The following is a 14,716-nucleotide window of genomic DNA, read 5'->3' as shown; positions in this document are numbered from 1 at the left end:
TTAATAGAAGAAAAGAATAGATTTCTGAGTCTTTTGCTTATCAAGGTGTCCTGAACTGGTGTCAATTGGTGCTGATATCTTTACTATAGCTAATAAAGAAAGAGAATTTTTTGCATTAAGATTTCAAGCCAACTACTTGAATTGAATATTTTGGTAACTTTGTATCGTCATAGATATTATTAATTGTTAATCTAAGTATTCTTAATTCTTCTTTATAGTTTTGTATATACGAGCGCACAAAAGAATTGAGATTCAAATACAACAAAAGGAAAAGTTGGCCTTTCTAATGTAGATAACAAAATCACCTCTGTCGTGAATACATTATTGGTCCCGTGCTTAGCACAAGCATCCCTAACTAGTATTACTATATACGCCACGTTTATATATGTAATAATAGTAATGCACATGACATACATAGGCTATATACATTGATATGTATGCGACATACATAAAACCAATTCGAAACAGTTCTAAATGTACCCAGACTTTAGAATCAACTCCTCCAAGCTGTATCCAAAATATTCGAGCAACATCTAGTTGATTTTCAACACAAAATGTTGAGTTTAATTAAAATTCATTTTGAAGCTTCAGCTTGACAATGCGAAACCGAATCTATTTTCTCAAATTTGGCTTTCCAGTAAAGAATGTTTAGTAGAATTAGTTAAATATTAGATTTCTCACTTTAAAACTCAAAAATAAAACTTAAAAATCCCTTAGAGTCTCATATTCCTTTTAACGATGAAATTTCAGGTTCAAAGACGAATTAATTGGAGGGAGAGAAGAAATTGTGGGGGATAAGTTTTACTAAAATCGGTGCCTAAATAAATGGATATAATAATTGGCTTAAATAGTTGCGAGATAGAAAGTAATGTTAAGTTGGATAATTATTTGAAAATATCTATGAATGATGTTATTAATGCTCCTAAATCATCTTATAGTGTGAAATTTCCCTTAGGGTCTGTTTGAAAAGTTACTCGGTAATTGAAATTGGTGTAATTATTAGGGTAGTAATTATACAATATAGTAATTACGACGACCTGTTTATTTGTCATAACGTAATTACAGTGTAATTATAAGTTTATTATTTGGTTACACAAGTGTAACTACACAGTTACATTAAATTTTAAATGAAGTAATTATCAAAACTTAAAAGTCAATATAATAAATATATTCCTATAAATAATTTTTTATAAGTACAAATGATATTAGATTTGGTATTTAAGATGCATATCTTTTCTTGAATATACATTAATTAGTAATCGTATATTTATAAATAATATTGTAAAAATAATTGATACATATTTTTCAAACTAATAATATTTAGCTTAATTAATTATAAAAACTAAAAACCTATATAAATTAATAATTATAATTATAATGTCATAACATTATTCAAATATTTGATAAAAATTATCTATTAATTCTAATTAAAAGTGAACAACATGCAATATAAAATAACAAGTCAATACTAATAAAAAATAAGTAAATTAGAACCATAAATATAATACAATTTTAAAATTCAAAAAAAATAGTTTAACATATGTCAAATTTCAACATAATAAAATATGTTCCAATACAACTTAAGATTAGGAAACATAATAAGTTTATAACCTCAATCAATAGTGAAATTCTACTTTAATGACATCACTCATTATATGCCAAGTTTATTAATGACTTATTATTTCTAATAATAGGAGGTGTAGTTCCAAAAATTAGAATAATAACACAATTAAGCTAAATGAAGAAAATAAAATAAATATGAAATAAAATATACGAGCAATTACATGAAATCACAAGAAGTAAAGTTAGAGAAATAATAGATAAATAATGTACAAAGAAAAATATATTTTAAAATTTTAAAAATTTAAAATTTAAAATAAATAAAAAATAAAAAAATAAAATAATGGAAATAAAAAGTTATAAAGAAAATAAATTAAAATTAAAATAAAAAGAAAGAAATTACAAAGTAACCTTGTAATTATCACCAATTCTCACCCCCCTTGAGAATTGAAGAGTGTAATTACACCTATCTAATTACACCCAATTCCATATTGTTCAAGTAATTACTTGGCCAAACAAATATGCCAAACTGTGTAATTGTGTAATTACACACAATTACACCCAAATCCAATTCCTAGGTGACTTTCCAAACCAATATTTTAAAAGGTATTTTCGGGACGAACCCCAGGGTGAGGCGCACCATAAATACCCCGAGGTGATGATTGGGAGGGGGGGGGGATTCTAAAGAGACGTACGCCAGCAATTTGGGGCGTATGCCCGGGCATCGAGGCGAGTTTTGTAGTGGGACGTAAGCTTAAGAGACTTTTTCAAATTAAAACAAATTTTGCTGAATAAGTCCTTAATATAATACCCAAATTCTCAAAAGCCACCTTGTAATAACTCAAAAATTTCAAAAAGAAAATGCAATATTAAATTTAAAAGTCAAGATTTTTTTTTACTGCTAGAAGCCCTAATTTATGGTATTTTCTAATTATTTATCTTGTCTGCTAGTTTGCTACTATCTTTCAAAAGCAACGAACAATCAATATTTTTTTTTTGCAAATACAAAAAAAACTCATTCTCCTCCATAGCAACAGATTAAAAGTTCAAATTGGAGGCTCATCATCCCTTTATTCTTTTCGACTCAAGTTACTTGTGCTTGTAAGCATCGTATAATAGATTGCGTTGACTAGTTTTTTTTTGTGCGGATGGAGCACATCTATATATATTTTTCACTTATTTATAGTTTTCTTCAACTTTTATGTAATTTTACCTATTTAAAAATATTTACTCTAATTATATTATTTTATGAAATATTAAACATTGAATACTCATGGGGCTTACGCCGTGTGACTCGAGGCTTACGCCTCGTTGAAGCATATATAAAATATCTCGTTGAGACATATATAAAACGTCTCGGCTTACGCCCACGCATTTTAAAACAGTGTTCCAAACAATCACTTAATCTAATTAGGTATAAGGGCAATATTTGTACATCTCTTCTAAAATTTTAAGTAGTTTCTGCGGTAATGCTAAAGTGCAAAGAGCTAACTGTAATTTACCCTGAGTTGAGGGAGTTTTTTATCAACATTGAGTCTTATCATTTCATAAGATGATAAGTATGCAGTTGAGAAGGTGAAGGACAGACAATCACCATCGACTTTTAAGGCCATTTCAATGAGCATGAGGAGTGTATCTTTCGTACTAGTTGTCGTTGCCGCAATATGGATTTCTAATTATTCCAGTGGCTTAATTCATGTATGTTCCTCGGCAGAGTCGTCAGCGCCGAAGCCAGCCCCATGGCCTCACCAATTCCACTCACTACTCTTCGTTAACTACAGCGGATCTTTAAGCCTAATTGACCTTTGGTACGATTGGACCAACGGCCGCAACTTCAACATTATCCAGCACCAGCTAGGGAAACTTCTCTACGACCTCGAATGGAATAACGGCACCAGTTTCTTCTACACCTTAGACGACAATAAGGAGTGTCGTTCCGCTCAGCTTGATGTTGGGATTCTCAGACCTAATTGGCTTGACGGAGCTACTTACCTTGGTCAGCGTTCCTTCGACGGATTTCTGTGTAATGTGTGGCAGAAGGTTGATTTCATTTGGTATTACGAAGATGTCGTCACCAAGAGACCCGTCCATTGGGTTTTCTATACCGGTACATCCCCTGAACCCCCTTATAAGCATTAATTGATTACCTAGCAAAATGGTAATTAAACTGATATAACTATTGATAGCATAAAACAAATTTTATACTGTCAACAGTATATTACTTAACTGAGTTAAATCCATATTAATTACACTGGTTCCGTTTAGTACTAAGGAGTGACATTTATTAGTATCCTGAGTGGCATATTGTTACTTATTTCTAGAAGTAGGATTCCGCTTTTTGTCTAAAGGTTATTCGATTATGCCTATTGAACTTCGTTATTGCCAGGAAGGAGTATTCTACTCTCAATTCATCATTGCACATGAGAAAGTAAGAAAGAACTGATTAGTAGACCAACTGCCCTGCTAGATTGTTTCTAGGATATAACAATATAAATATAAATAAATTATTAAAACAATAAGGATACCAATATAGACAAAATTGCATTGTTATTTAATAATGAAGTTTAACTCTTTTTTATTTATCAATGTAAAGTAAGTACTATAAAAACATCACCAAGTAGGTGCATTCAGGGGTGCAATACAAAAAGCTTAAACTTAAAATCTTACTGCACTTGTAAGGAGTTGAGGTATTCTATCGGAATATCAACTTTATATACATTTGTCATGGTGTAGTTCAGGTCTTCCCGTTACATTGAAGCTGTTCTAGTTATTCACTTTTCACTTTGAAGCAATAATGGATTGTGATCCGAGATGAGCTTGGGCAGTGCTGATTGTTTAATGAACCTGAAAGCATCACCCCTTTCCAAAGAAAGCAAAAATCTGTCTATTCTTGATGCTGTTCACCCAGACATTCATTTTGCCATGTGAATCTACCCCCTTCTAATGGTGGGTCTATCAACTCAAGATTTTCTATTACTTCTAGCGACTCTCTGAATATTACTTCTTTCAGTTGCATATAACGTCACATTGAAATCTCCACAAACAACCCATGGTCCATCCAAAGTCCTTTAACAGCTGCTACCTCTTCCCACACTTCAATTCTTTCTATTCTTCTGTTTGGAGCATATGAACTTGTGAGACACCAACTGAATGTGTTAGAACAGTCTGAAAAGATCACTGAAATTGAATGTGAACCTTTTAGCTTCTAATATAGAAAAATCATTCCCTCTGCTGGTCCAAGTTTATCTGTCATCTCTTTTCGAATAGACCTCCATCTTGGTCTCCTGTAAGCATAAAATATGTGCCTTCCATTTTTGTATTAACAAACATATAGACAATACTTATTTTTTCCCTGTTGTTTAGTCCGCTGACATTCCAGCTTGCCGTCTTGAAATTTATCTGATTACAAATGAGTTCTGTTTCCTGCTTTTGCTGTTGATTCCTAGCCTTTTGTAGTTGATATGACATTTAAGTTTCTCCACTTCCGTTCTTCCTTTTCTGCTTGATTGGGGTCTGACTAGCTGCAACTAACTTTCCCCTCTTCTCTGTTCTCTTTTTATCCATTTTAAGTAGTAGCTTCATTCTTTCTTCCTCAAAGCTTGTAATACCTACACCCAACACATTACTCACTCTTATTTCGGACCCATATTGTTGCTGTCGTTTCCTTGGAAATTGCTTCTTCTGCTTGGATGTGATTGCCATCATCATGCCATGGTAATTCTTTCACCAGTAAAATAATAAGGATAACAATATAAATAAATTTTTAATACCACTGCCATACTCCATTATTTGTGAAATCAAAGATTTAAAAACTTACTTACTCTTACTCCTGGTCTCCAACTTATCAGAAAGTTACCCAAATTGGAGAGGAACCATCAACAAAGAAAATAAATAGTAAGTTCCAAAGCTATATAGAACAGCCATTCCTCCAGCCTACTACTCCATTGCTGCTTCGAGTGTGCAACTATAATGAAACCATATACACTACTTCAGGGGAATCCGGTACTGGGAAAGGAAAATGTTACATTGGCTACTCGGATCCGATGGATCATCCTAATTCGTTGAACACTCCATGAAGATTTCATTAATCTGTTTTCCAACTTCTGTCACCATTGTCTTTGATGATATCTCTTACCAACTGAAATTGTTCTGTTGGTCACCATGGTTTGATCAGTCAGAAGAGACTTCTATTGCCGCAACATGGATCTCCTTACCAAACCTTCCCCAGAGGCTAGAGCCTGTTTGCAAGGGGTCCTCCATATTCGATTGTGTCAGCAGTAGGCACCCCTGGCATTGATAAGGCTATGAGAGAGAGGTTGTGTCCTGGCATGGCTAAAGTCAAAGCAGAAGTAGATCTTCTAGCTGAACTACCATACCATATCTTGTTGCAATGCCATGACTTCTAATTAGAGTTTGTCTCTGTAAAAGGAGATAAATAGAGGAAAACAGAGCCAAATGGGATATGATTAAGATAATTACAAAAGGAAATTAGAACATTCTAGTTCTTGAAATGTTTCTTATATCTTAACTAAACCAGCTCTATATAGTATCATAATCAAATGCCGTGAAGCCATAGCTTCATTAAGCTAAATATGACCCGACAGACCAACAACAGTCATGGATTAGTCACGAGAAGTTGACCAGATAAAATAACATCACAACGGTTATGGATTAGTGCAAGAAGTTGACCAGATAAAATAACATCTGCATTTGGTTGAGCTACATCAGGACTAAAGAGAGTCTCCGAAAACTAATTTTTGGCTCTAAAGTCTAAACTTCAAATGAGGTCAGATCTAATCTTTTTTTTTTGCCACTGATGTATTCACGGCCTGATCTATAATGCTCAACTAGCTTTCTGAAGTCAATCGTCAATGTACAACTACCAAAGGCTTTCTGGAAAGTTCTGAGTTTTTCTTCTTCCTCTTTTTTGTTGATAAGTTCCGAGTTCTTTCTTCCTATTCTACTCACCTTTCACAAGCTTTGTTTACAAACCTATGCAAAAAATATCTTGTTGCAAGATTGATATCTCATTGTTATGATACTCTTTATAAAGGATGCTCGTGTAATGTTGCAGGAAGGTCTATTCATGTCATGACGTTTGAAGTGGGAGCAGCTCTGGAGGATGCAAAATGGCAGGCCCCTGTATATTGTTTTGAGAATAAAAATCCTAACGAACATCCTGCATCAGAGAAGAGTATTGTGGATATTGGCTTCCTAGAATATGAATCAAATGGTATTTTGAGAGAGGTCATATAGCTTATTACTATGTAAATAGCTAGATGTTTTTTTTGTTATGTAAATGTATTTGCCTTGGTTTGAGGCCTGTATCAGAAGTTAAGAGGATGGAATAATAAATTCAATCCCTTACTGTATTAACAATTAGAAGCTTGATGCAGTTATTTGTTAGGATATGACTATAACCAGTTTGTCAGTTTATACATATGGGAGGTGGACGCAGGTTTTGAGAATAGGAAGAAGTTGCTCTTTTCTAATTCATGCATTCGGCTGGAACTAAAGAAAGGGATAGTTGAAAGAACCAAAGGAAAGGATAGCTGAAAGATGTTTTTTGAAAATGGCAATTCTGACTATTACAAGATCCAGTTCATGCAATGCATATATAAATTGATTTTATTAAAAAAAAAAATCTAAAATAAAGACAACAAGAAAGTGTCACGCCCCGACCTCGGTTAGCGCGACCGGTGCTTAACCGAGATATTCCGGTTTAGCATGTCTGCTAGATGCCTTTTACCTAACCTTGCCCATTAACAATATACGAATCAGTACAAGTGGTAGACATGAGAAGAGTCAAGTGTAGAGTCAAAGTGTTCCACAATCTTTTTCCTTACTAAAGGATATTCATTTATGATTTTCAAAATATTACAAATTTATAGATATGATGAAAAACATGTTTGCCCAAATACCAACACTTACTAGTTTAATTCTCAACATCAAACACCACCCACAACTTATCTACGGAGCCTCTAAGTACAACAGAAGAGTAGTATGGAAGTGTCGGTGACAAGGCCCCGGCTATACCTCAAAACATAAAGTGCAACGTCAAATGACATGAAACCCGAAACATAGCAGCGCTCACCAAAATCTGTTGAATAGAAAATAATTGCTAACGAGGATCAAAATTGTCCGCTGACGAACTACCTGCATCCATTGAAGATGCAGCGCCCCCGACAAAAAGGACGTTAGTACATATGAAATAGTACTAGTATGTAAAGCTAAATGTCCTCTTTCAAAATAGAATGCTAATATAAGAAAGGGAAAACCATAGAAATAGTAAGTCACAATCAACAATATCCAAATGGCCAATTAAAACATAACAAATTTCAAAATGCGAAAATAATATATATTTTTGGTTGGGAGATCATTAGCACCAATATACCACCGTGTGTTTAGCATGGAGTCTGATCACGCCCGATCGGCTAAGCCATCTCCCCACGAACAATGTGGTTTGACATGTGATGCGAAAAAAGGTGTTACCAAGAGTAGTACCACCATGTGCGCAACATGGCGTCCGATCTCCACCAGATCGGCTAGGCCGCCTTCCCACATATGTCGTGTGGGGTGACTTTCCAATTCACAGCTAATATCAATCTCATCCCAATTAGGGGGAATAATCACAAATTACCTCAATATTTCAATCTCATCCCAAATAAGCGGAATAATCACAATCCACCCCTACACCGACACGTGTAGTTTCGGGTGTGGGCCTTATGACCCACCCTTCCTCGGTTTGCTAATGATACTCCCAAAAATATTTTTGTTTTGCACACAAGGGAAATAAAAGTACAAATATATTTTTATATTTACCTCATTAACTTTCACACTATATATAGCCTCGTTAGTAACTTCAACCATTCACAACATTATTATTATTATTATTATTATTTCATTGGCCCTATTGGCATACTTATGATTCTTCTTTCATGCCACGATGTCCGTATTTCATATTTCACACTTTCATTTCCTTAGATCACCAACATAAACATTAACATATAAAATATTTTCGAAATCATAACTTTGAGTTCACTAGTAATGAAGGCTTTAAACACATTAGATCCCTTTTCAAAGTATGGAGCACAATGACTTGTAATCACAACACAAGTTAAAAATCATAAGCGAGTACTACACCACGTCTTTTTAAATACTTCTTCACAAAAGGGCAATACATAATTTCAACTCTTGAGTACGTAAGAGCTCAAATCACATAGGTAATATTTATAAAGGAGGGCCTGGTGATTTACGATTTAAACACAACTTCAAATCAAATGCACCGGCTACAACAACCATGACCACGTTTTATATCTCACTTTAGTTCTTGCACTTTCAAGCATATTTGTAGGTCATCAACAGTAAGAGCATTTGGGATCAAGGCCTTAAGCACGAATATGAATAATAGGGGTCTTAGGAGTATTGAGTTTTCTTTCATAATTGGGCATAACAACTTGCAATTAAAAACATGATTGAAATCATAATATTCCGACATATTGGTCACATTTGAATACATTCCCGAAGGAGAGCACAATACGATAGGAGCATTCGGTACACATTTCTACTACATATCTTTCAACACAAGTTTATTTGGAATGGTAATGTTTGTATGAAATAACTCGGAACATGGGAGTTAGGAACTTGGGCCAATCATACTTGAAACTTACGGGAAACATCATGGAATTCGATTCCAAGAGAGAAGTTTAGCCAACATACGTTCCCTGAGTTTTCCTTAAGTTACTACAACGCCACACACTTCTAGCAATAATAATCTATAGGAAGATAGCGAAAATCGTTTAATAATTAGAAGGATTCCCATGGTGTAACTCTCTTAGGAATTTTGTCAAATACCTAGTATGCAAAATAGACTACAAAGCTCTACAATGATAATCCCTTCCTCCCTCAATTAATTTCAACAAGAAACTACCCAAAATAGTTCATTAACCTCACATACTACAAGCTATTGTTACATGCATGACCTAATTCCAATCCCACAATATACTTAGACCCTAAAATAACTTGCATGGGTGGTATATGACAGGAATTTACCCAGATAGATGGTCGTCTAGTGAGTGGCTTCCTTGATTCTTGAAGATTGGTGCAAGAATGGATGCTTAGAATGCTAGGCATTCCCTTTCTTTCTCTAAATTTACCAGATATTCGTTTCAAAATGAGCCCCAAAGGCTATTTATCAAAATGGGGTCGGGGTTATAAAAATAAGAAAATGGATCCTCCGAACTCAGATCTGTGGTCGCAAAATAGACCGCATAACAGATATGCGGCCCACAAAATGGGCCACGAAAATGATGCCAAGAAATGGGCTGGCCTGGACCGGTCAGCGACAGGTCTGCGGTCCGCAAACCACTTACGCGGTCGCAGAATGAACCGCAGAATCATCCAACAAAATTCTTCATGCCAAATCTGCGATGAAAAATGCGGATTGCGAAATGGATATGCGATCGCATAATGGACCGCAAAACGACCTTAAAAAATCAACCATTCTTTTGCTCAACTCTGCCATGGGTATGCGGCCCGCAAAATGGATCTGCGGTTGCGAATCTGACCGCATAACTGACCCTTAAGCAAAACTTTTTCACCAATACCTCGATATATTCTTCAACGATTAACTACTATATCCATACACATCACCTTACCTCGGCACCACAAAACTTGAATTTCCTGGCGAAATTTTACGGGCCTCACAGAAAGTGAAAAGCAAAGAAATTAAGAATCATGAAGAAGAAGCGGACTACGAGGTTGAACAGGATTCGTATCCGTATCTTCTTCCAGTGATCGTGCCTAAAGTTTCCAGATATGAGGAAGAACTATCAAACAAAGCAAAGAGCCCTTTAGGAGAATTCAGGATTCGCTGAACAATCATAATTTAAATATTAACTATGATGATGATAAGGATCCGTATCCTTCTTCCAATAACGACTTAATCACATTATTGCTTCAATTCCAAACTTAAAAACGGAGAGGAATTCATGAGATGTTAAGTTTAGAAGATCATTCTGTTAAAGAATTGGATGGAGACAGTTCTGATATGCTTGCCACGTTGATCGAGAAAGGATTATTGTGGGATGTGATTATGAAGGAATTCTTTTAACAAAAATATATTTATAAAATTAATTAAATAAAAGTATATTAGACAAGTTAGTAATTTAATTTTTTTTATAAAGAAGTTAAAATAATTATTACAACGAAATTAAAAATAAGGGAGTTAAGAGTGATAAATTACGAGGGAGTTTAGTGTTATGAGGCAAAAACCTAAATGGAGGCCTATGAAATTAACTAAATTAAGATAGCACATCACTTTTTTCGGCCAAAAATAGCATCTTCCGGCCACTTTTCTATTTCTGTTAACTACATTTTAGAAAGATAAATTTTCTATTATAAAAAAAAGTAACTTTTGTAATACAAAACTTAACTTAATAATCATCGGTGAAATTTACCCTTAACATTTATAGCTTTATTCATGTGTTACTTGATTTAGAAAGAAGATATGTTTGTTTTTGAAGAAATCCCTGTATGGATTAGAAAAGTCTTAGTGTGAATCCTTTTACATTGAATCATTGGATTTTCAAGGAGAGTACGATGGGAGTTAGGAACTTAGAATATCAACCTTTTGGACTCAAAAGATCAAAATAGATGCAAAATAAAATATGAGAACCATTTTATATATAGCGCAAGTTTTACATGCGCTATACATTAACGACCAGTTACCCCGTTAACGTATAGAGCATATAATACATGCGCTATGTGTACAACACATATATTACATGTGCTATATTTGGCATTTCACGTGCCTAAAGGAATTTATAGAGTCTTACTTAAGGCTGAATATTCATTCTTGAAAAAATCATTCTTGAGTGAATTTAAACCAATTTTCTAGTGTTCCTTAGCATCCTTTATACATCCCTTCATCTTCATCAATATATACAAAGTTCTTTTTGAATCTTGCTACGATGTCTGATGAGCGAAAAATAAAGGTTGCATTATATTGGGGCCGTGAGGCTGTGGTGGAGAATAACTCGGTGCACTATAGTTGTTCTCCACTATGTATTGTTAAGGTGCAACTGGAGTACCACAAATTAGTATCTCTGATTTGTAAAAGAATGAGTATGAGTAAACGTTCGGTTAATCTTAAGGTAACCGAAAGATATCCGTGTTGGCTTACTCCACAAGGTGTGGCTTGTTATACCGAGTTTAACATCGATGACGATGAAACTCTACAATATTTTTTGAGGAATCCGGATTAACACATGGATGTTCTTGTGTTAAGCATGATTGAAATAAATGTAAAGTTCGAAGACGTCAATAGTACTGATGTTTCACAAACTACGACTAACACTCAACTATCTGATAGTATTTTCGGAGCTATTTTATCCGAACATGTTCTATATCAAAGAGTTTGGCCAGATCTAAACTTATTTCCATGGGATAACAATGAGCGAGGACATAATTTCTCGCCAATGCAGTAGCATGGAGGGTCTCCAAGTTTATAGAATTCACAGGCCGAGTGGTAAATTGCAATTTACCTTGTTGGAGTACAACTATTTATTTTATGTATAATAATAGTAATAAATCTTATATCTTTCATAGGAGTTACCGATCAGATATGAATATTTTAAGTTATGAACCAACTAACATTTGGAATCTACCTACTTTTGGAGGGATGGATCATGCTGGTCAATCCTCGAGTCATCACCAATTTGATAATGTACATCATGGATTATCCACAAATTGTGAATGATACGTTTAAGCGTTAAAGTTAATATATTCTATTGAGATGTATAAAATATTAATTATTTGATTGGTTGTGCTGAAAAAATGTGCAATATAACTGTCTTGTCCTAACTCAGTTGGGCGATGATGCTATTTTGAATCAGGATATGGCAGTGTCACGACCCCAAAATTTCACCTGTCGTGATGACGCCTATCTCAATATCAGGCAAGCCAACAATCTCAATAAACCACCATGTCTTTTAAGTTTGAAAACAAAATAATTAAATTCAGCGGAAGAAATCCTAAAATTTTAAATATATCACTCCCAAAACTCGGTGTCACTGAGTACATGAGTATCTAATGTGAATACAATATTTGACTGATAAAAACCACTTTCTGTAAGTATAGAACAATACAATAACTGAAGGAAAGAGAGACAAGGTCAGCGGACGCCAAGCAACTACCTTGATAGTCTCCAACTGATAGCACTCTGAAATCTAACAATCTCCGTGTCCGAAAGCACCTGGATCTGCACACGAGGTGCAGAGTGTAGTATGAGTACAACTAACTCAATAAGTAACAAGACTAATCTCTGGGCTGAAGGAAATGATGAGCTCCGCATGTACAGTCCAGTAAAAATAATGGTACAGAAATGTAGGCATGCTTTCATGATACTACATGATATGAGGAATATGACATCTCAGTATCAAGACCTCCTGTAGATACTGGTCACCAATTATTCGGTCACTCGGTACAGTTTATGGACAGTCAAGCCCCAGGGTGTTCCAACCCGTATATATATATATATATACATCGACAGACAGTCAGTCATTCAGTACCGTATAAGGTCAATCCATCCCTGGGGTAATTTATCTCCAAATACAAATGATACAGACAAGATCCATGTCCACGTAAATTCATTACAATATAAATAAGTAAGGCAAGTCCATGCCCTAGGAAAATCCATCCCAAATATATATATATAAGCAGTAAGTAAGGCAATTCCATCCCGAATATATATAATCATCTACGCTCACTAGGGGTGTACAAACTCCGGAGGGGCTCCTTCAGCCCAAGAGTAATACAAAGCCAATGTGGCCTACTACAGGCGGGCAGTCCCAATCCGTACAATAACAAAGCCTATAAGGCCTGCTGCAGGCGGGCAACTCCGATCCATAAAATATTAAAGCCATTAAGGCCTGCTCCAGGCGGGCAACCCCGATCCAGAATAATAATAATGTATAAAGCCATTATGACCTGGTGCATTGTGCAGCTCAATCCCATAAATATCCTCACAATAACAAATTATTACTGAGTGTGAAATGTATATTCTAGAACAATTAATTCAATAGCATCACGACCCCAAGGGTCTTAAAATATCGGCACATAGCCTAAACATGATCTTTATTACAAGCCTCAGCTTAATTCCTCTAACACGTGCCACATGTTCAAATAATAACATGATTATTTAATTTTACTACTTCACATGATTTATTCAAGACACACTTTCTGTGGTGCACGTCTACATGTTTGTTACCTATCGTGTGTGTCACCTCCAAACAATTCATATCATACCAAATTCGGGGATTCATACCCTCAGAACGAAGTTTAGAAGTGTTACTTACCTCAAACCGTGTAATTCTTTACTCCGCTATGCTTTTGCCTTGTGAATTGGCCTCCAAATGCCTCAAATCTAGCCACAATTAATTCGATTTAGTCAATAAAATTTATTGAAATTAATTCCATAAGAAAATATTAATTTTCCATAAAAAATCAAAATTTAGCTCAAAAATCGCCAGTGGGGCCCACATCTCGGAACCCGACAAAAGTTACAAAATATGAATGCCCATCCAACCAAGAATCCAACCATATAAATTTCACCAAATTCCGACATCAACTCGACCCTCAAATCTTCAATTAAAGTCATTGAAGATTTTTACCATTTCAACCCAATCTTTACCCATTTGAACTCAACAATCTTTCCATAAACCTTATTGATATGTATAAATAATACTATTATACCCAAGAATCATACTCTTAATCACCCATCTTTACCCAAACTCGAAATTGAAGACTAGGGATTAGAACCTTACATCTTAGGTGAAGATCTTGTGATATTTCCATGTTGGGTTTCAAAGCTTGAACAAGATCTTGAACAAAGAACTTGAGCTTCTTCCTCTCTCTATAACACTCTCCCCTCTCTCTAAAAATGTCATATTTTTGCTCCAAAATGAGTCCCAAAGCCTATTTATCAAAATGGGGTCGGGTTATGAAAATAAAAAAATTAACCCTCCGAAAGCAGGTTTGCGGTCGCATAATTGACCGCGGAATGGGTATGCGGGTCGCAAAATGTTCCGCAAAATCGATGCCCAATAATGGACTTCACTGGACAGGTCTGCGACCATTTTGCGGTCGCATACCTACT

The 14,716-nt window shown here is 35.0% G+C and overlaps 1 protein-coding gene across 1 annotated transcript; it reads left to right on the top strand.

The window, feature by feature from the left end:
* Positions 1 to 3,100: 3,100 nt before the first annotated feature.
* On the top strand, positions 3,101 to 6,966 carry LOC104091558 (uncharacterized protein At4g14100-like). The gene is made up of 2 exons (XM_009596926.4): positions 3,101 to 3,667; positions 6,635 to 6,966. The coding sequence occupies exons 1-2, from the start codon at positions 3,178 to 3,180 to the stop codon at positions 6,814 to 6,816; spliced, it is 672 nt and encodes a 223-aa protein (XP_009595221.1). The 5' UTR covers positions 3,101 to 3,177; the 3' UTR covers positions 6,817 to 6,966.
* The last annotated feature ends 7,750 nt before the right edge of the window (positions 6,967 to 14,716 follow it).

This window comes from Nicotiana tomentosiformis, chromosome 11 (genome assembly GCF_000390325.3).
Source record: "Nicotiana tomentosiformis chromosome 11, ASM39032v3, whole genome shotgun sequence".
Classification (NCBI taxonomy): domain Eukaryota; kingdom Viridiplantae; phylum Streptophyta; class Magnoliopsida; order Solanales; family Solanaceae; genus Nicotiana; species Nicotiana tomentosiformis.
Note: the sequence above shows the minus strand (reverse complement) of the source record. Positions and strands in the feature narration are given on the sequence as shown.